The sequence below is a fragment of the Convolutriloba macropyga genome, chromosome 2 (genome assembly GCF_964194025.1).
Source record: "Convolutriloba macropyga chromosome 2, txConMacr16.3, whole genome shotgun sequence".
NCBI lineage: Eukaryota > Metazoa > Xenacoelomorpha > Acoela > Convolutidae > Convolutriloba > Convolutriloba macropyga.
Window position 1 is genome coordinate 26203906 of NC_134469.1, and position 22710 is coordinate 26226615.

General features: G+C 36.1%; 2 protein-coding genes across 4 annotated transcripts in view; both read left to right on the plus strand.

Moving 5' to 3' along the window:
- Positions 1-22710, plus strand: part of LOC142358564 (uncharacterized) — a 319087-nt gene that overhangs the window by 43311 nt on the left and 253066 nt on the right. Inside the window, exons 2-5 of one of the 3 annotated variants that reach the window (XM_075409969.1) lie at positions 3422-3515; positions 6337-6425; positions 6566-6653; positions 12581-15533. The exons of the other annotated variants lie outside the window; for them this stretch is intronic. Coding sequence (XP_075266084.1) covers positions 3458-3515; positions 6337-6425; positions 6566-6653; positions 12581-15474 — 3129 coding nt within the window. The 5' untranslated portion in view covers positions 3422-3457 and the 3' untranslated portion in view covers positions 15475-15533. Of the gene's footprint in view, positions 1-3421; positions 3516-6336; positions 6426-6565; positions 6654-12580; positions 15534-22710 lie in introns of those variants that run through there. 3 annotated transcript variants of the gene reach the window in all.
- LOC142335212 (trafficking protein particle complex subunit 4-like) lies at positions 19888-20654 on the plus strand. Its single transcript, XM_075383604.1, has one exon. It carries the CDS (start codon positions 19933-19935, stop codon positions 20587-20589), a length of 657 nt encoding a protein of 218 aa, XP_075239719.1. The 5' UTR covers positions 19888-19932; the 3' UTR covers positions 20590-20654.

Below are 22710 nucleotides of genomic sequence, written 5' to 3' on the forward strand. Positions count from 1 at the left end.
CTGTGCGACTCAATTGAAACGTAAACAACAAAAAGTGCCAAAAATATAAGTGATCTAAACTGAACACACAACCAAAAAATGAATCCTTCGAAACAATCAGTGAAAAACATCATCAGAAAAGAGAATAATACAAAACTTTGGAGCAAGTCTATGAAAGAATAATAAATTCTGGGAACACAGTGGTTGCAGACATTTTTTATCCAACTCATTCTCTAATACAACTCTGTAACGAATTACAATCACGTATACAAACATTAAATACTATCAAAAAAATCAAAGTCTGTATCCCACAAACTAAAGCCTTCTTTTCTGCACAGTGAAGAGTCTTCTTCTGTCGATACGGGTAGTTGCTGCAAATCCATACAGCATCATTGTTTTCTAATAGTTTGGAAGCCTTCAGTCAACCAGGATCATCAAGGTTTTTTAAATCTTTAGACAAGTAGGGTGATAAAAATTTTGCATTTCTTAAATCCTATTGCAAAATACTCATTTGTTGGTGAGTAATGCTGATGTATAATAGAAGCAAGCTCAGAATAATCAAGCTTTTCATTGTACCAACTTATACCTTGAATATTTTTTTGTTCAATTTTGCTTGAAAAGTTGGTTTGTAGTCTTTGGGTTGCAGAAAATTGTATCCCGGTTCAATTCAAGAATTAATTCCAAACTAATTATTTAAAGATTCCCCACTCTTTGACATTTTTTCATTCTAAGCATTTAATATCTAGTACAACGAGCGGCATTCTTTATTCTGGAATGATTTTCCGAAAAATGATCAACAGTCTAGCATTTGGAAAACACGTGGATGTAAAGTTTTTATACAGACCAGTAATGTGACCCAAGAGACATGAGGTTGGAATTTGAGGTAACATCTAACATTAACCAGGTCCGCTATTTGTAGTTGTTTTTACTGCTCCAGCAGAAATATGTGAAATTGCATGTAAACGAACACTTTCAATCTCAATAGGAAGAATTCCAGAAATGAATAAACTGTATCCAATAAATCCTCTGTGGGGAAAAAAATTATCGTTTTGATCCCAAATTGAACACGCTGCCAGGAAATAGTTTTTTCGTTTTTCGTTGTTGGGAAACATTGGAAAAATACTACTGTAACAATTGAAAATGTTTAAAAGTGTGACAATATACGTTAAATTGTTTTTTTATGTATCTAATTTGATACTGGTCATTTCGAAAGTCACTACATAACAAGAAGGTCAAGAAGATGTTCCAACAATTTTTTGTATTCATCTTTTTCTAAATTCAATATTTGTTTTAAAAACGCAATTGAACTCAGTTCCGACGATGCTGTGAAATAGAAGTTTCTTGTTTGTCAGATTGGAATAATATAGTAGTGCGTCGTAAACCGTTATGGATAACCCACTTTAGTTCGGAAAAATTGGTCTGGCTATCAGATTTAACAATGTTGGGAACTGTTTAAGAAATTTTTTTTGGTTCATAGTGAAGTCTAACAAAGAATATTTTTGATTTATTTCTTAGAATCAGAAAAATATTTCTAGAGGAAACAGTATTCCAACTCATGTTTAGGTTGAAAAAAGGAAAAATGAGTAAAACATATAAATTAAAAAGACAAAAACATTATGAAATTACACATTTATTGAAATGTACATTGTTCAATATTAAAGAAGTCCTTCAAATTCTGCATCAAATCCTTGAATTTATCCAGAGTGTAGCTTACATAAGTCACTTGTTTGAACTCGTTGTCCTCCTTTCGACGAAAAATGTAGAATTTGAACATAAGTTGAAGCTGGGTCGTCCTTGATGTATTGGAAGAAAGTAACATAGATTCTGAAAAGAAAAGACGCTATAGCTAGAGGTGATAAATTTGGCGATGTGTTCCTTAAACTAATGAATAATGCATTCTATGAAAAGAAAATAGAAAATGTGTATAATAGACAAGATCTATAGTTAATTGATGGTGTAGTTAGAAATCTTTAATTAGTAAAAATTATTAATTTTAAATATGCTGTAGAGTTTGATGTTAATTTGGTTGCTGTGCAAAAAACAAGATGAAAATTTAAGTTAGATAAGTTTAATTATATTGGGTTTGTTATTTCAGAAAAAGCAAAACTATTTATGTATAAAGCTATATATGATTACTTTGAGAAAGAGTTATCTTCTAGTTATCATTATACAGATGCAGATAGTTTACACATAAAAATAAATGTTCCTGTAGATATTAATATAGAAACTGAAATGAATAAGGTAAAAGTTATATTACATTACACTGAGTTAGGTAAAATGAAAGATGAAATACCTGATGATGCTATTATAAAAGCTTGTTTCCTTAAAGCAAAGGCATATTGTTATACTACAGTTAAAGGAGAAGAAGAGAAAAAGTCGAAAGGAATAACTAAAGCTACTATTAAAAACCAAATTTTAATTGAAGACTATAAAAACACTAAATAATGATAAAAGTTAATATGTAACTAATTATACTATTGATAGTAAGAAACATCATTTAGAAACAAAAGAACAATATAAAATAGGTATTGATCCATTCGATGATAAAGTTTTAAGAGGAGACAATGGCAAATTTAGACACTGTTATTAATTTTTTCATAAAAATATTAACAAAAAAATAAATGAAGAATGCTGGTATTTTTTGTTCAAGTTATTTTTACACGGTCTCATTAGTTACACTAGTATCTGGGGACGTTCACTGGAGTCAGTTGGGATCTGCGAAGCAGTTTCACTGATAGAGCCCAAACTATCCGTCTGATAACGGTTAATTAGCAGCTTAACTCTGTACTAGTGGATTGCACTAAGTTAGACAAGAATTGATTGTTTTTACTTGTATAAGAATGGGAAATAGAGCAATGTGTATATGTATAGTGTGTATATGGTTGCCGCGGAGGCAGCCCTATACACATTACTTTTCATCAGTGTAACGAAGCTTTCTGTAAAATTCCGGGGGGGGGGGTTGTTCATTTACTTCTTGTATTGCATTTATGGCCTCTTCGCTCATTTTGGGGCATTTAGTTGTCATGTGCATAGTCTTTCCGCAAGATATGCACTTAAAGACGGATTGATTTTGTAATATTTTGTGCTCATGTTTCACAATTGACTGTAAGCGTTTCTGATCGCTCTTTCTGCAGTTTTTGAAATGATGGGCTAATCATTTTATAGTTTGGCCTTACCCCTGAATTTATACAAAAAAGAAACTAGAGGTTAGTGTCCTGTAGTATCCAAAGGGGGGCACTCGGAAGTAGCCCTGAGCAAGCAATATTCAATGTGTTGGGAAGGGGCTTTTATTGAGTGACTATTTTCTGTAACTAAGTAAATGAGATTTCTCTAAGGCGACGACCGGCTCAGAAGTTGATTTGGTCTTTTTCACATGCTCACCAACAAGAACAACTAATGTATACTTATAATGTCACAAGTATTACGTTAACTTCAATGTTAAAGATCCAAAATGTTCAATTCAATTTAAAACTGATGAATGACGAAAGGAAAGAAGTGTCTAGCTGGCCAACAAGGAAATGACAGTCGAAATTTGGGTAAGTGGTTTTAGAGGGTTCTCAGGTTTGGTTACATAGGTGACATGACTTTAAAAACGGACTGAAATGGTCCGGGCTAACTAAAAACAAGTTTATCAGGTTATATCCTCATTTTCAGTAAAGCAAAATTCGGCTCATATCGATATTGATTCGCTTACTTTCCAATCTCAGAGCTTGAGCCATTGTAAGGTTTTTTGCAACCTGTTTATCTTGTCAATCTCTTAGGGAAACACATGGCCAAAATAAGAACAAAAAGCCAAATCATTGGTGTGTTCAGAAAATTATTTGATAAAAGATTCACACACGACGAATCAATTGTAGTCCACTAAAGTATACTTTGTAAAATTTGAAACTCGGAACTTATACTCATCTCGGTGCTTTTACCTAAATTCTTTCTTACTCTTATTATCAACCCAGATAACATTTTATTGAAAACAGTTATCAAATGACCAACTGAATGCCAAAAAGACCGTGGTTTAATAATTACATCAAATCTCTCATGGCAAGGCAACTGCAACCACAGAGTGCAAAAAGCGACTAGTGCTTTTTTCCAAATAAAACGAAATATGTCAGTCATCAGCTCAACGTCAACCAAAATGAACTGCTATACTGGTTATACTGTTCCAATACTGACGTACTGCTCACAAGCATGGTTGCCAAACCGCACCAACATGTACAAAATTGAAAAGGTGCAGATCATGGCCACTAAATGGATTCTAGGAATTTCACTTCAAAGTTACAAAGAACGTCTCATTAGCCTAAAACTCCTCCCACTCTGTCACTACGTTGAATTGCACGATCTTCTTTTCTTCCTAGCTATTACACGTAATAAATTTGACATTCAGACAAATTTTAAAACCCTTGAAGACGAGAAGACAAGGCAACACTGTAGAGGTGAATTGAAAATTGAAAATAACCGACTAGTCAAATCCGATGAAAACTTCTTCCACCGAACGAAACAACTGTACAACGTTGTAAATAGAAGTATTCAAAGATTTGGAGGCAACTTAAACAAACACACTATCACAAAAGCATACTGGCACTTTTTCACAACTCAATTCTACTATTCAGCCTAACAAACAAATGCTCTTGGCGTATAATTTGCAGATGTGACAATTGTAACAATTGGAAAAAACTTGAGAACTGAAACTGGACTGACACAGGGGCTCAAATTGAAGCCCCGGGAAACATACCCGAATTCTCTACTACTACTACTACTAATTATCTTGACCGCAGTGATCCAATTATCGCAAACATCTGTATTTTTTTAATCCAAAATTTTGTGCGACCGCTTTCTTAAACATTTTCTAGAGAATCAATGGAAAAAAAGATATTCGGGCTCTAAAACGAGGCAGATCAACTTAATCAATTAGTGTGTAATTAAGGCTTAAAAATGCAGGAGGAAGACAAATGCTCAGTGGATAAATGTTTTTACCGCGCATTTGTCTAATTTTCTTGCATTAGAAAAATCTTTTGACTTCTCAAATGTTAACAAAAACGACTATTTTTTTACCGTTTGACTCTCTAATTACGTTGGAATAATAATTCGCAGTCCCCCTCGGGCTTTCGCCCAGCACTAGGACGCAAGCGTCCTCGTGTCAGGGCATTAAGTCCTCGAGTGAATAGGAGTTATGTTCCAACATACACTTAGCTTGCTTGAGTGATTTGACTTCCAAAGAACAGGATAAACTCGTAACACCCGGTCTCTGATTAGATTTTCTTTGTTCTCTTATATTTTCATTCAGCTCTAAGTGTGCGTTTAAGCACTGAGAGAAAAGCTGCTGAGAGAAACAGATTTTTAATTGCCTCCTGGTACTTGAAAGTTTCTTGGCGTCTTTTCTGCATGTAATGGCCAACAGATCAGAAATTTTCACGTTGAAAGTTTTGCTCAATTAAGACCCCAACAAACATTTTGCTTTGATATACGGATGAGTAATTTCACCATTGCTATTAGATCTGTTGTAAAAGCTTTCGCTTTCTTACAACCGAAATGTCTCAACTTCGGCATCTTTGCATACGGTATGCATTATGTTTATGCTGTTTCGTTTTTTGATGTACTGCATGTGAAATTTGCGCTCTTTCGTTGTACTGCATGAGAGCTTTGCGCTCCAGTTAGTAGGATTATTTATAGCTTTCAAAATTTTACGGAACTTTTTTCACAAAACTTCACGGCCTTTTAATTCTGTTAGCGTAAAACAGTGAAGTTCATTGGCAAGTTCGAGGATCCCTTTTCTGTTTGTGTTTTCTCCATGTAACGTGCGGCGTATCACTTTTTGAGCTTTCATACTCTAAGTGAAGCGTTGTGTTCATCGTGGGTTATCTTATCACGATGAGAAGGGCGTTCTTGAGTTCTTCCTTTCGGAGAGCCTCGACAGCAGCGAACAACGGCGCGAGGTTTTTGTTGCAGTGCATTTGCATTCTCATGTTGGCAGCAATGATTTGCGAATGCTTTTTTGTTTCCGAGAAAGTGTTCCGAGCTTCAGGGTGATTCTTCACTACCACTGGCTGATCCCTGAACACGGCAACCGTCTACAATATCCAGACCTGTTCTTCTGAATTTTTCGCTAGCTTGTGTTTTCGCGTGCTCCTTTACAATCAATTGGGATTTTCTTGCATATGCTGCTACTAGTTAAAATTCTCATGTTTTGATAATCCGGCGAACAACTTCAGTTGGTTTTTCAACCTTCCTACCACACTGCCGTGTTCTGCGTACCATTTTCGCGATTTTTTCGATTTGAGTATGAGGTCAATTATGGGGAGTTTGGCTACACCGTGCATTGCCCTATCAAAAGAATCTCTTATTTCTACATGTGTGTTTTAGTTGAGCGGCAACGCAGGGACAAGATTTCTAACTTGATAGCCCAGTTGAAGGAATTCATACCATCCGAAAAGTTTGCATCTCCAAAGCCAGTTAGTTGCTTTCTTCATAACTACAAAATAGCCAGCTTAAGTTGCTTTCTTATGGTTATGGGCAGATATAATTTTGCTGAGATTATTTGGTTCGATGAGTCGGCTAGCAACCTGAGCAAAAATGGTCTCTCGTTTTTCAGCAAATACACGAGGTTCTCGCAGCGACAGTAGATTTTATCCAGGACCTGTTGACGACCAAAAGACAGTGTGAGACAAGTCATTGTAAAGGTACGTTTAATAATGCCTTGGGTTATTTTTTCTGATAAAGCCGATTTCGTCTCAACACGCTATCATTTTTTTCAAAAAAAACCCACCACAACTCTACAACAAGCCGTCTCTTAACCAAGGATCTTAACAAGGGTGGTCTCTCTGATTTCACTGTGGTAAATTAAAATTAGTTTTGAGAGAAAATTTTGTATCCAAGATCTACTGATTGGTACTTCAGGGTCAAGTGGTCTCAGGTTTAAGTTAAAAAACACTAAATAGTTTGTAATAGATTTCTCAGAAACAAAAGGCCGCCTGCCGGTGTTTCGCTGTTAGTCATGTTCTCCTCCTGAGCTTGTGGACAGAAAAGAGTATTTCATGAAGTATTTTATGCCTAATTTTAACATGCCTGTCGCCAGTGCAGAGAGAAGGAACTGAGCTGATCTTTTTTCTCTCCTTTTTGAACCCCAAAATATTGATTTGAGAAATACATGAGCGGTATTATCATAAGCCCTGTAAATTTTGCTCCTACTGGGATGAGTTTTTGAAAAGAAAATGTAGGTTTTGCACCAGACATTTAAGGAAAACTTAACCAACATTAAGAAGTTCATTATTCGTACTGTATGTTTTCGTTTTCCCTCACCTCTATATTCGTTATGCAGTCGATTAGATGACTAGTTCTCCTAATCGCAGCCAAAAATTCAACGTCGGTCAACTCTATGCATGCTTTATTTTTGGCGACTGCAAAGTAAGCCGATAGGCAAGCAAGCCGACAGAAAAGCAAGCCGAAAGTTGTGTAATAATTATTTAATCTATCAGAAATAATACATTGTCAGCCGTTACAATCAATACTGCGCGTAGTATTATAGTGCATAATGTATTCCAATGCACCAAAGAAACAAAAATGCGTCAATTTTTAGACATCTAGTGGGTACGGGCCTCAGCAGACCGCTGTCCATGGCCATGCCTCTCATCCGCTGTGGTATGTAATCCGGAAATAGCGGGCCGGTTATCGCGGCGAAGCGCGCCCACCGGCCCGCCAGGGGCAACTTAAAATACGGGTATCCGAAAATTTTTCGGCTTACTTGACCTCATTTTCAAAATTCGACTTGCTTGCCTATCGGCTTGCTTGACCGCCACCTTTATTTTTCCATAAAAGTAAAAATAGGTGAACTGACACCAGAAGCCAAAATCATTCGCTGAATTATGAGTAGGCGACTCAGTGAACATTTCTAAACGACAGAAATTCAAATAGGAGTGGAAATACGACGGGTAAGAAATGCCTGGTTGGTGTCGATTCGGTAAAGTAAAATATAAGATCAAAATTCATCGAAAACGATCTGAAAGAATTTTATTATATCAGTGTATCAGACGCTTTAAAACTTGTTGTTGATTGGCGATCACAAGTGTGCAATTATTTATTTGTGTCTCATTGATCTTATTAATAGCCGCCCTCATCTTCTCAGCCGGCTATTATTGCGCTCGTATTTTTTTTTTTACTTCGTCAAACTTTTTTTCGCTTTACCATTTTGCCGCTTTTTCGATATTTTGCGTGAAATCTTTTTGACTTCTCTAGGCTAGTTTCTCTCTTCTTTCATTCTGCTAAAAGTGAATTTGAACATCAGTTGCTCAGCAAAGCAATTCAAAATGAACAGAGTCAGTATAAAAAATTGAAGTCAGAAATAGAAACGGGATAAACCCATAAAACCCAATTTTAGATGCCCGCTATTTGGACGTCGTTACTATAAGTCTTAGTTACCATCTCTTATGCTTATTGGTGTTGATAGTAGCCCCTGTAGCCGCTCTCTAAGAAACAGAAGTATGTTCAACTACGAAATGCCATCAAAATAAATCGGACTTAAAAAAATATTTTTGTACAAAAATCTTTTTTTTTCAATATATTCTATTCGTTCAATCCCAATCATGCTTATTGGAATCAACGGCGGCTTTTTTCCGGCAATCTGCCGGGTATGTTTCATGTGGTATTTCGTTTGATCTTTTTTAATTGTCGGACCGGCTTGACTTATCTTTGCCAGGAGCGTGAATAATTGATTGTTTTATATTGACGATTGTTTTATATTATAGACAACGTTTTATTTTTTATATTATATAATTGTTTTATATTATAGACGATTGTTTTATATAAACGATTGTTTTGTATTATAGACAACTATTTTTAAAAGCCGCCGTCAGCCTCTTAAAAGCTATTATTTAGGCGCTCTCATTTTTTTACAATTCAAGAATTGGACGGCATTGGTTTGCTCTCAAACGAAATTTGTAGCAATTCTGACCGGTAAAAGTTAGCACCCCCCTATTTTTACGAAGTAGAAATTTCCAATTTCTGATGGAATTTTACTCCAACTTAAATACACATTTCGAAACACCCCTACACTAGTCCTCTCGCCTACGTACAAAATTCAGATAAAACGCAATATTCACTTACCAGAAATACCAATGTAAAGTTGATGAACGTCATCCAAGTTTCACAGTAAAAAGAAAGTTGTCACAAGATGTGATATGTTTTCAGGTTTGTTCATTTATGGCTAAGTTTTCACTTGTGTTAAACATTAGAGGGAAATGATGTGAATGAATTGTGACGAGGACTAGTGTAGGACTTGTAGAGGACTAGTGTAGGGGATCAATGGCGTAAAAATTGTTTTCAAAATGTGGTTTTAATTTGGATTAATATTGCCTCAAAATTTGAATTTTTACTTCGTCAATATAGTGGGTGCTAACTTACTTCTACCGTTGAGTGTATATTTGAGTTCTGTTGTCTTTAATTCGATTTTTCGCTTGAACAATTTTTCGTCTGAACCTTTTGACTTTTGATCCTCAAAAAAAGGTAACGCCTGGGGAGGGCATTAAGTTCTTTTAGAAGCTTTTGGCAGTAGACTCTTAAGTATTCGATTAACAGAAACTGTTTTTGGAGACAAATTCATGGTGTGAAGAGCAATGCGTTGAGTTTGACCGCACCCACGCATTGCCCCCCGCCTTGGCTTGCCTTATTTTTTCTGAGCTCTTCTTTAATCTCCTTTCCTTTGAATTATTTTTTTTTGAATGTGTACTAGTACTTTATGAAAAATTGTTTGAATTTTCCTGAGAGTTTTGTGAGTGAATAAAGTTTGATTAAGTTGCTTTGGTGAACGAAGAGCGGAGAAAGGAGTGTTTGGAAGTTTTAACTATTTTTCCAATTCTTAGCACATTTTAAGCGATTTTCTACCTAAAGTATTGTTTTATATAAAATAGTGATTGCTGAATTGTAGCCCAATGCTCGTAGGCCTCGTTTACTGCTAATTGAGTAAAATTGTTTTAATGTTTTCGTGAAATTTAACACAGAAATGGAGAAATATGTTATTTTTTTTACTAATACTATTAACACTAAAAATAGAGGTAGATGAGCTATTAATGGCGTCTGGAAAATTGTTTGTTGAGATCTATAGTTTCGATTGCATGAGACAAAGTTTTAAATGTCTGAATGTGTCTTTTTTCTAATTTTAAATTGTATATTGTCTTTTAGTATTGCGAACTTGTTACAGTATTCGGGTTTTTTCATAGCTTGTTCCCAAAGAGTGGAGAAAGAGAAGATGAAGTTGGATGTTTTTTTGCCTCCTTTGGAAACAGAGGGAGATTGGTCGGTGTGAAAAAAAGCACACTATCAAGTGAATTTATCTCGTTCACCTGCGTCTTTTTTGGTTTTGATTTTTTTGTCAGATTCTTCTCTGCTATAGAAATAAAATAAAGGTTGTTTTGATAATGTTTTAAAGATTTCTCCAATTCAAAAAAGATCTGTTTTACGAATTTTCTGTCTTTGAAATTTTTGTATTCTTAATTTTGCTTTTATAATATTGTACAATAATTAATAAAAATGCGCACTGCCACGATCCTAAAAAATAAAGAAGCCAGTTTTCTAGTGAAAGCGACTCCGCGTCGTTTCAGCATTTCTTGCGGCTATGTTTTTTGATAAGTGAATGACCAAAAGTATACGGAGTTCTGAGAGTGAATAAAGTTTGAATAAGTTGGTTTGGTGAACAAATTTGTAGAGCGGAGAAACGGGTGTTTGGAAGGTTTTTCAATTATTTTGCCAGTTTGTTATATTTTCCACCCGTTCTATTGCGTTATTTCAACTATTCGTTGCTGAATTGGAGCCCAAAGCTTGTAGGCATCCTTTACTACTAATTAATTGAAGTTTTTTAAAAAAATTCTGTCTGTAAAATTTAACTCTGAGACGGAGAAATTTGTTTAATTTTTTTTTTAAATTTTTACTATAATAGTTTTTTTTTAAAAAATACTGTTCGAGCTGATATTGGCTTCTGTTAAAATGTTTGCTTGGATCTATAGTTCCGGCTGCGTAAAACAACCAAAATTTTTAACGTGAGAATTGTATCTTTTCTAGTTTTTTTTTTGGATTGTTGCTTACGCTAGTTTGAATGTCTATCAAGATTTTGCGGTCATTATTTATTTTTTTTATTTATCGGCGGCTGAAATTAATCCCAATCTTGCAAGCATTTTTTCCCCGAATTGAATTAAGATCTTTTGTACTGAGCATTTTGTCTTTGCATATTAAAGAAAAAAAATGTTTTGTTCCAATTTTTTCTCATACAAAATTAGAGATATTTGTATTTTTATTTTGGCCTGTCCAATATTGCACGATTTTATTTCGGCTTGTCAATTATTTTATCTGGATTGCATAAAATAAAACGTTTTTTCTATATTTAGTTTCTCTAATTGAAAAAGTAATTACATTTTTCCAATTTTTTGGTGAATTATCTAATGGATGATTTCTTTTATTTGAGACATGACTCATTAGAGATTTTTTCTAATTGAGATGCAACTTCTATGCTTTGATGCATTCTGGCAGTAGATACAAGTCATTTGAAAGGCTAGGATTTTCAGTGGTGGTGGGTGGGTTTTAAAACTTAAGTTTAATATGATTTATTTAAGGTCAATGGAACTCATATATGTAATAATAGTCCCTAATGGAAAGGCGTCTGCGGAAGGATTTTTAGGAAGCCGGATTAATTTATCGCTGATTGTTTTTTACATAGTTTTTTGAGCGGCGTTGACAGCTTTTTCAACTTATATCGGTATCTGTCTCTATAATACGGCACGCAAGTCTATTTCATTCGCAGCTATTCCGGCAATCTGGCGGCTATGTTCATGTTTTTGAGGCGTCTTTGAGGAGTGTTAGTGTCTTGAGACGTTTTAAGACATACGGAAAAGTTCCTCAAACAGAAGATAGTTTAATTAGAGAAGTCAGATGCGGTATAACCACAGTGGTAAAGATGCTTTGACAATAGAATTGCTAACATAATCATTTCTGAGGATGATTCGTCTAAGAGGATTTGTTATCCAATTGATTAATTTAATTTGACGTCTACGTCATTGACGGTGATAATAAAGATTCTTTCTCTCGGTTTATAGTTGTGAGAGACGTCTGATTTTTGATTACGTTTGTTGCAATATCGATGAATTTCAAATAAAAGGCATCTGCTATTTCTGGAGTGGGAAATGTCTTCAATTTGCTGAGGAATCTGGTACCGGGATAACAGTTCGTTCTCGACTTGCCATTTAATTCATTCAGAATTTGAACTGTAGAAATTTCTTATAAATTCTTTTGTGTAGTGAAGTTTGAGAGCAATTCACCGGCGTTGCTCGGTTGTTTCTCTCTGGCGCTCGTTGTTACTCTTGTTAGTAGAAAGCGTTGACTTATGTGACTACTTCGGCAAAATTCGGACACCTTTAAGATACTCTGAGCCATTTTCAGTCAATGATTTTTGTGTTGGAAACTATCGATTAGGTTTGTCTAGTGAGAAAAGAGTGAGTCTGCTTGTTGGATATGATTTTAGTTTGCCGCCCGCCGCGCCTCTATCCATTCTGCACGGGCCCCTCTGATTATTTTTAGCATCTATTTTGTAAGCATGTCTTTTGCATTCATTTCTATTCTGTTCTAGCTGTGCAAGATGTGGAAGCATCGTACTACAAATCGCAAAATCAACAGTTGCGAACGCTGCTTCGTCACGCTGGGTTGTCAGAGCTGCAGGAGTTTCAGCTCATTGCTGCTCTTTCGGAGGAAACGGCGAAAGCTGCGGATATCAATATTCAAGTAAACAACGATGAAACTAGTGAAGATGACCGACAAACAATGTCCAATGGTGCGATTGACAAAGAAAGCGATCAGACAAATATTATCTTGGATCTAAGTGCTTGTGTTGAGAACTCCGCGTCCGATGGTCAGAGTAGTTCATCCATGTCGCTAAGGAAAAGACCTGGAAACATATTGAGTCTCACAAAGCAGGTGGTAAGTTATGACCAAAATGTGTTGAGTCCGGGCAGTGAGTTCTTGACCGGTGCCTGGACAAAGAACCATGTGAATGCTAATGAATTATTTGACGTACCCCCAGATATCAAGCAGTTTTTGAGGCAGAAGATGATAGAAATAGTATACAGAAATTCGAGCAGTATATTTTTGCAGTTAACAAACGCTCTGACTCAGCAGCCAAAGGTAGCCATACCTGAAATGCCATCTGAAGAGCAAAATGATTCAAATAAGGCAGGCGAGAAGTCTCAAGTTCTTGATCTGTCAACTCTGAATCAAATTAAAATTGGAGGAAAAGTTGTACGATTGGCACCAGTGAAGCAAGGAAGTCGCTCAGAGGAACAACTTCCCAGAAACGTAAACGCTTTAAGTCAAACCGTTGCAAGCAAAACCAAAGAGACTGAATCTCTTCAAGTCATCGAATCTGAAACACCTGAACAAGAATTAAGTAAACAATCGGAAGACCAAAGCAGCGCTCAAACTACTGATAATAATGTCGGCCTCAAAGTAAACGCAAGTCCTGTCTCCTCTCAGCAGCCGAGTTTTATTGGCGATAAAGTCCAGACGTCGGACTCTTTGAACACCCCTAGTGTCTCTGTGTCATCTTGTGAAAATCGTGTGAGTCAGTTACCCTCTATTTTCAGCATCGCTCATTTGGACGATGACAATAACAAAGTTCCTACTCTAGAAGAAATTGACACGCAGCTACAAGCTGATGTGAGTTTGGAAAATGCAATTAGATCTTCTACGCTGTTTGATATTGATAGTTTGATCGCAAATAATGAAGATTCCAATCCCTATGCTATGAACACGTCGGATTCGTTCGATCCAAGAGATCAAGGTGAAAGTGACTTGCTAAGATCTGAAACGGTCTTGCAAGAATCGGTACCTTATGACTCGAGCTCAGTGTTTTCAATACGCAACCTTACCAACGAGCTTTATGAGACGCAAGCGCAATCACAGCGCTATACAAGTAATGTCGATGTTCCGGTAAATCGGACTGGTACTGAAACCGAGCCTCGCTGCAAGCCTAAGCAAGCAGTGGAAAAAGGTCGAAAAGATGCGTCCGTTTCCGGGGGTAAGGCGAGCGCGCATTCTGTGGAAGCTATGATAATGCCTGCAAGACGGATGCAACATCAAATTGAAGCCAACAGAATTTCGTTCAGAGGCGAAGATATCAGTGACCGGAGTTGCGCACCCGTAACTGTTAAGGGAGGCAAGGAGCTGAGATATCTGGTGGAGGATATTCAAAGCAGTTCCTTATCAAGCTCAAGTTCAAAACGAAAGCTTGTTTTTGAAACTGAGAAATCAATTTCTGGAGCTAGAAACGATGGTGTTTTGGGCTCCGAATCGGCCGTGAAGAAACAAAAAATAACTACAAATGCTACGGAGAATTCGCACGTCGATAAAATTGGAACCTTTTCAACCGGAAATCAGTATGGGAGTACTCATCAGACATTGGTTGCCAACGGTCCTCTACCGTTTTGGGAAGAAAATATGGTCGTGATGCCTCCTCATGGTTATTCCAATTCTTTTACTAGTTCCCAAAATACCTTCGCTTATCCCGTGACGCCACAGACTGGAAGGGAGGCTATCAATCAATACAATGGTGCTTATTATGGATCTAATTATTACGAATCTGGGAACTCGGACTATTCTAGCTCGTCCATTTCGAACTATCGACCCAGCCAGTCATTCATGATTCCTCCTGGTTTGAGCTCGGGATACTCGAACGAGTCGAGTGAACCTGGAAAATACTTCAACACACCTACTTTCTCAAACTTTAACCAACCGTTGGGTTCTACATTTAACTATAATAGCTCATCTAGTAGCACTCAACAGCCGCTAGAACCAGAGATGCTTTTGCAACCTTTAACACCCAATGAAAAGTGGAACACATTCCGGCAATCCAGTTCTTTTTCCGGTTTCAAAGACGTGGAATTTATGGCCAGAAATAGTGCTGGTACTAGCAGTACTAATAACACACAGTCGAGCAGTCAGTCAACATTTAACCCATTTTTAGAACCTAGTTCTTCTCAGCCTTTTGCAGTAGATCCAACGCAGTACCAGTCTTCATTTCAGTATTCTTTTCCATATCCACCTCCGTTAACTGAAAAACCTTCTCAAGCAGGTCAAAGTCGCAGAGGCGTGCACGAAAAACAATCACAACGAGAATCCACAACCTCGGGCCAGATTCATAGATCCAGCTACCAATCTAGTTCGGTGACAACAAAGAGTGGAAGCGATGCGCGGAGAGGGAATGTTGCAAATTCGGCAAGTAATAGCAGCCAATCGTCCAGCGCTCCTCGACATCTCATTAAAAATTTTGTGCAATCAAAACAGAAAACGCACACTGAACCTAGTTCAGACAGACGCGAGGGCATCCAATCTAGTAAAACAGCCAGTGGAATACAGCCACATCCTCCATCTTCCAACGCTAATCAATTTAGTTGGAATTCTCCAAGCATGGAACCTTTCTCTATCTCTTCCAGCAATTTTCTATTCTCAAATACTGAATTACCCTTCTAGCGAATTTGGGCATAAGCTTAATAGTATTTATAAGTAGACATTAGAAATTTTCTATTGAATAGTTTTTAACTGCTCTCAAATAAAATTTGTAGCAATCATATTAGTCCTGTGGTTTTTTCGATTGACCGATTTGTCATGTGACCCACTTGTCGTTTCGTCCTCAAAAGTCCCCTTGGCGCTCGGAGGGCATTAAGTTCTCTAAGCCTTACTATACTCTACGAACACGATTCACCAAAACTGTTTTGATGAGACAATTTCGTGGTGTAAAGGGTGGTTCTTAATGTCAAAGAGAAGTCGAATTAGATTGGCGACTTTAGTCAAGCTATAGTTAGGGGAGCGAAAAAACTACTCGGTTTGTAGCGTGATTTCGTTCAAATTTTCTTTTGTTGCTCTCAAATGAAGTTTGTAGCAATTCTATTAGTTCTTCTAGTCTATTTTGTGCAGATTTTTGTACTGCCGACTTTTCATCTGATTGTTTTTTTTTCGTCTTGGCCCGGACGTAGGTGAAGCCCGGAAGGCATTAAGTTCTCTTAGAGCCTTACTGTTCCCTAGTCTCTTTATAAGCGACTCACAGAAACTGTTGATGGGACATATACTCATTGTTTGAAGGGCGGTTCTCATTGAGTGAAGGGCGGACCCTCGTCCTCAATATCTAAATTCCATCAATGTACACCCTTCACAACAACCCCCATACACCTCATGCCACTCGTAACCCCGCAAGCTTGACTCCCCTTACACAGTACACACCGCTCAACCCTCCCCCACTACCTCTGCTAGGTAATAGATTTAGTTCATAGCGATTGGTTTCTTTCATTTTGAAACTATTTGTTCTGAAACAATTTTTTCGTCCGCATTTATTTTTTTTGTTTTGATGAGTTTATGCATTTATAAGTAGATTAGAGATATTTAAAAGACTAGTGAAGATGAGTATTCTAAATGGGTATTTTAGACTATTATAATAGTTCTCAAGTTAAGTTCGTTTGGTAGCATTTTGAAGTTTTCTGTTAAAAAGGGAGCTGATTTCAAGTTTTTTAAAATTATTTCTCGTATTTTTGGCGATTTTTTTATTTTTGACCCTTTAATATGCTTTATTGAAATTAATGGTAACTGAGGTGAATCCCAGTGCTCGTAGTTTTTGTTTATTATTAATTGAATAAAAAAATTGAATAAATTGTTCTCTATAATGATTTTTTCCGATGAAGTTTGACAGAACAATCGAGGAGTTTGTTTAATTTTTTCTTTGTTTTTTTTTCAAAAATAGAGGAGTGTGTTTTTAGGGCTTACGTACAATTGTGTACGTAGATCTACAGTTTTGGCTTGCATGAAACAAAGTTTGTTTTTCGTTTGCATTGGTAATTGTAGAAATAATGGAGTATTTAATTATTTTTTTCAATTATTTAGATTGTATTTCAGCACTTGTCCTGTTGTTTTTACTTCGTCGAACAATTTTGATTTCGCTCTACTTTAGTTCACAGCTTGTTGAATATTTTGCGTAAAATCTTGTAGACTTTTCTTAGCTATATCAACTCTTCGCTGATTCTGTTCAATTTACTTGTAAAGAGCAGTTGCTCGGCAAAGCAGTTTAAATTGAAGAGAGTCAGTATCGCAAAAGACCTGAAAAGACCAGTTGATTGCTGTAGACAAAATTTAAAATCACTTAGTGCCTTGAAGTTTCCAAAACTTTGGAGGTAGAAAACATAGTTTTTGTCTGTCCGTTTTTAATGAAGACTGCGCATTGTTTTAGTGGTTTGGCTAAATTCTGTCAGTTTGGCTGTGCATATAGTATCTAATCAATTGTCGAATACGACAATGGCTCTGTTTCGTTTCTTGTCTGTAGTCTGTTATCCTTTAGGTCTACCTCAGTTCGTTTTTCAAATAGAGTTCTAGTTTTTATACATTGTTGTCATTAAATTGAAATGACAACCGTCGATGAATACTCATAAATGATAATTATTACCCATTTATTCTGTGGCTGTAAATAATGAAAGTTTAAAAAAGACAGCCTTGTAACATTTTCAGGGCTCTGAGAGCTTAATATAACATGCCAGTGATTTGTGGGTATCCGTGCAGTACTTCTTACCGCTGCTCTTAATCTCACGTGACTGAGATATTTTGTCAGATCAATAAACTTCCGTTTAATTGTTCCCAGGTAAATTATCAGCTTCCCATCCAAGTCCGTCGTTGAAACGTTCTGTAATAGTACCCTCGTCCAAATTCGTTGGAGTCTCTGTTTCAATTCTATCTGAGACGAAATGTTCCAGGTAGCTATTTTTAGGTCTTCAGTGATCGTTGGAACAGGTCATCTTTTATTATGGCTGTAAGTTGACGGCAGCTTTATTGCGGTGTTTGTTGTTTTTTACAATTCAAAGAATTTGAACTGTATTGGGGTGCTGTCTTTTTACGACTCGAAGAGGAGTATTGGTGGAGCGTCTTTTTTACTGGTATTTTTTGTAGTGTATTTAAATAAGGTTGTAAAAGTCTATTTTGTCCTTCTTCATTTCCCTTCATTTTCCTCGGTTTTCTCTTAATTGAACTATTTTGTTAGATTCTCCATCAAATGGTAATATTTTGATGCAAACGGCTTGTATTACAAGGTCTTGATAGTGTTTGACAATCGTTTTTTGTAGTTGCAACTAAAAGTTATTTTTATCAGATGCGATTTGAGTTTTTCATGTTATTTTTCCTGTTATTGATTAAAGATGTGTATTTTTAATTGCTCTTGAACGCAGTTCATAGCAATTATTATAAACGTGTGTGTCTTTTTTATGCAAATTTTTCGCTTGACAATTTTGTGCTTTTCTTCTATAACATTCTTTGACTTCTCAAGTGACTTTTTCACGCTTTCGTTCATCATTTTTGAGTGATCTCTAGTGCTCCAAAAGAAAAGCTTGTTGCTAATATAAAATCGGTTGCAGCATAGGAAAATTAAGTGACTCGTAGCGCAGTGGATAGTGCGGGTGGCCATGGATCGGGAGGTCAGTGGTTTGAATCCCGGTGGGGTCGAGATTTTTTGCACCCATAAAGAAAAATTGATCTATACTAAAGACCATGAATTAAATTGCCTCGCCTGTCGTTCAAGAGCAATTCTTCCGACATTTGTCGGTTTATGTTTATGTAGGATGTTCATCAAGTGAGGATGGTCAATTTTATACTGCGAGTCGTTTTCTTTTAAATATGTTGACACATTTTGTTGATTTCTGAGGTCCAATTGGAGTGATGATTTTGGTCTCCCCAAAACAGGAAGTCAATTAAAAATGCAAGTGGTTTTGCGGCGTGAAATTTTTTCACTCTTTTTTTAAAGTAGTGTGGGAAAATGGTGTCTGAACAAAAATTTGTTTTCCCCTAGTGGTTTTTGTCCACGTGTGTCATTTTTACATTGATTTTCACTGTTTTTATTTTTATCTGATGTTTTTCTAAATTGTTTTCCCAATCCATTCGTAGTCCTTTCTAGGTCTAGTTTTTTTAAATAAAATGGTCAATGAAAATTCCTTGAATTGTGTCAGGACTTGTCCTATGTTTTCTGTTTCTCCGTCTGAAGCTCTTTCCTTTTACATTTGTTCACACAGCCAAGCTGAAAAAGTCAAATTTTCTAAATGGGTGTTCCTCACACTAACGGCGCGTGACGTCATTTCTTACTCTATTTAACCAAAGTTTTTACGTCATTTGCGTGATTAGATTGTGATCGTACGTGACTCACCTGGCTTAATAAATTGATTTTTTGCACTTAATTTGAATTTAATTTAATTTGAGTTTAATTTGATTTAGTTTAATGTTCAAAGAGTTCTTATGGGTAATAAAGGTGCCTTATAAAAAGGCTTCTGAATGAATTTTAACAGGCTTTATTAATTTATCGCTGAATGTTTTTTACATCGCTTTTTGAGCGGTGCCCAATAACTTTTTCAACTTATATCTGTATGTCCATAAGTATTCCATATGGACCATTCTTCAGGCGCAGGAGGAGTTTGCTTTCTGTTCGCACTGAGAATTCTGGATGTTAGAAATTCGAGTCTTGAATTTAAGTTTTCTCCGGGGTGGTTTCTCGAAATTAAAGTTTTTTTTTTTTGGTTAAGGTTTGTAATTCATTGGTAAACTTATGGCCGCCTGTCTGCTATTTACAAACTTAAAAAGGTGTAATTTTGTTTATTTATCGGTTTTTTATCGGTGGACTGTAGATTATTGAGCTTTAGTTTCGACAAAATGTCAGTTTAAAAGCATGAAATAAGCCGCGAAGCTGAAAACTTGACAATTTCCATTTGCGTTAGAAACTTTACAATATATTGAAGTAAGAAGTTAGAATATCACTGATTACTGGGAATTTCGATCTAGGGTAGTGTATACAAGTTAAGCAGTGTCCTAAACTACCTGTACATATCCTACATTTTCCTTATTGATAGTTTAATGAATTTCAGATTTGCCATGTAGGAAAAAATCTGGAATGAGACTTGATATATTGCTGAGATGGGAATGATTTACCGGGTAGGCGTGATCAATCGAGAAGGTCAGTTAATATACTCCTTCCAGAAAAACATCACCTATCCCGAGATTGAGAAGACTTTTTCCTATCCACTAGATATTCAGCTCAAACTGTCTGACAAAGGAAAGAGAGTTATGGTCGAGTTTGGCGAAAGAGATGGAATCAAAATTGGCCATGCCATTTCGGCTATCAACGGAGCTCCAGCTTTGGGATCTCGAACATCATCAGGAGTCCCAATTTTAGACTACCTTAGTGAGCCTCAACATTACCCATTGTCTATCAGATTTTGTAGGCCCCGACCAACTGCAGATGAAGAGTTGACAATATACAGTTTGTTATACACTATGTATGCGATGAGTGCTAATTTATCACCTGTTGAAAAGGACTCAGGTTTTGAACAGATAGACGGCGACAACTTCAAAGTGAACGTATTTCAAACGGTTACTGGTATCAAGTTCATTGTGGTGTCCGATTTGAAACAGAGTATGGATGTGTTGTTTTGGAAGATTTACGAACTGTATAGCGATGTGTTGAAAGATCCTCTGTACAAGAATAATTCACAGCCTATTAAAAATGCGCTCTTTGACAACGCTTTGCAGTTTGCAATAGAACAATTTGAGAAAACGGGGAATGTCAGCTAAGTCTTTATTTAAATGTGTCTCTTCATTGTTTCAGTATATTTATCAATTTAGATTCCGTTACTGAATCTTGTTTCTTATGAGAGTTTTTGCAAGATACTGAATGCACCTCAAGAACGGTTTTTTTAAAATGAAAATTGATTGTCAAAATTTTTCTTTAGCCGAAAGATTGGTCAAACAAAATTTGGTTAATCTTCATTTTTGGGATTCTGCAAGTATCTGCTTGGGTTCTGTTTTATCTAAAGCAGCACACATCTTGAGAATTATTTGGAATCGAGTTGCTGTTAACGGTGAAAATTAAAATTATGATATCTTAGAAGAGGGTCAAAATGTTTGGAAGCGGAGATCAGAAAAATAATCTGAAATTTATCTGTTAAGACCTTGATGCTTTCTGCGTGAAAGTCGTGGCATGAAATACTCTCATTAAATTTAATTTTTTAAGGAACCTTTAAAGATTTTTGTCCTCCAAAAGAATCAAAAGGACATCAACCCTGAAATTGCCACGTTTTCCCCTTAATAATATGCTAAAGGCATGTGAAGTTAGTAAGCTATTGGTTTTCCAGTTGAGCGTCACAAGGGAAAAATTTATAAGAACTCTAAAGCTGAAAATGAATCTCAAAGGACATCGAGAGACCTCATTTGCAATCTATAACTTCCAGCAGGTTTTAAGAATTGGATTACAACCAAAGTTAACGATTATGGCGCGAAGTCAGAGCAATGTTAGCCAGAATGTTAAGTCTTGGATATTACCAGCAAAAGGATTTCAAATGAAGGTCAAAGAATTTCAACTTTTGACAGGTTTTCTGTTAGTGCACGCGTATACTTGTACGGTAATGTGTTGAACAAATTTGACGACAAAACAATGGAAACAATTTTAGTGTATATTTCTTACGATTCGATGCTGGTTTTAACCGCTAACTCGGCTTTTTTTAAAATTCTTTTCAGAAAAAAATTATATGTGCATAAGAATTTAAATTTAGTCGAGAATGTCCTGATGATCTGAAAATCGAACATCCAACAATTTTCAGAAAAGTGATCGAAAGTTGTCTCTGACCAATTATTTTTTTCAATCGAATTACTTCCCCGAAAGACATTATGCCTAACTTAATGAGTTAATGGGGTGGTAACTCAACATCTTAATTAATGTACCACTTGAATTGATTCGGTTCTTCTTAGACATATCTACCTCAACAAGTTTGAAGAAAAGTAACTGAAAGTTTTGTCTGGACACAATTCGGTGACTCTAATAAGGCCAGGCATATATTATGCGACTCTATTAGGTCATTTAAGACCAAGGAGCAGCTTCAAAAAACAAAGAATCCAATTGAATAAACTCAAAATGAGAGTCTTCACTTACGAAAGCAAATTAGAATTAAATCCTTTATAAATACTACAAAGACGGTATATAGTTGGTTAAATAAATAACAAGGAGAAATGACTGAGCGAAAATGTTCTGTCTTATCTTATGTGAAAAACACCAGAAATCCCGCATGATTAAATGGAGTCCATCCATTAATTAGAATTTAACCTCTATCCTGAGCAAATAATTTTAAGTTCCATTAGAGTTTTGAAATCAGTTCAGCAGTAAAACAAATCTGAAAAAAGATTTTCTCAGATTCAGTGAAAAGTCCATTTTTTAGTTTCAGCTCTTGTTGCACATGCCAAGCTTCGAGTGCTTTTTTAAAAATAAAAAGCATATGTTTAAAATCGTGTATTGGTCGAGAGTTTTCCAACCTTTTTTGCTTCGCATTATAACAACAATAATAATAAGAAAAGCTTTAGGACTGGTGTCCAGGGGTTATTCGAACCTACAGAGAGTTAACTTTATTGTAAAAAGTTTATGAAGAATAGAGTTTTTTAACATCTGTGCAGTTTTTAAATCTGCATAATATATGTGCATGGATTGTTCTCGGCGTATTGTTGTACAAAGTATCGATTCTAAACATCTATTAGTTCAAGCTAATGATGTTTATCTAGAAGAATGCCTTTTTTGAAGTATTCATTGAATAGCTTGGCCGACTTGTATGCATCCTAAAAGCAGACCTTTATAATTTCAAATGAAACGAACTGTAGCTGAAATTTCTTGTAACGCGAGTTCCGGTGCTTCCGGTTTTAGATAAAGTA

Excerpts from the sequence above, each read along its gene's own strand:
- LOC142335212 (XM_075383604.1), top strand. The coding sequence starts at position 19,933 with ATGGGAATGATTTACCGGGTAGGCGTGATCAATCGAGAAGGTCAGTTA.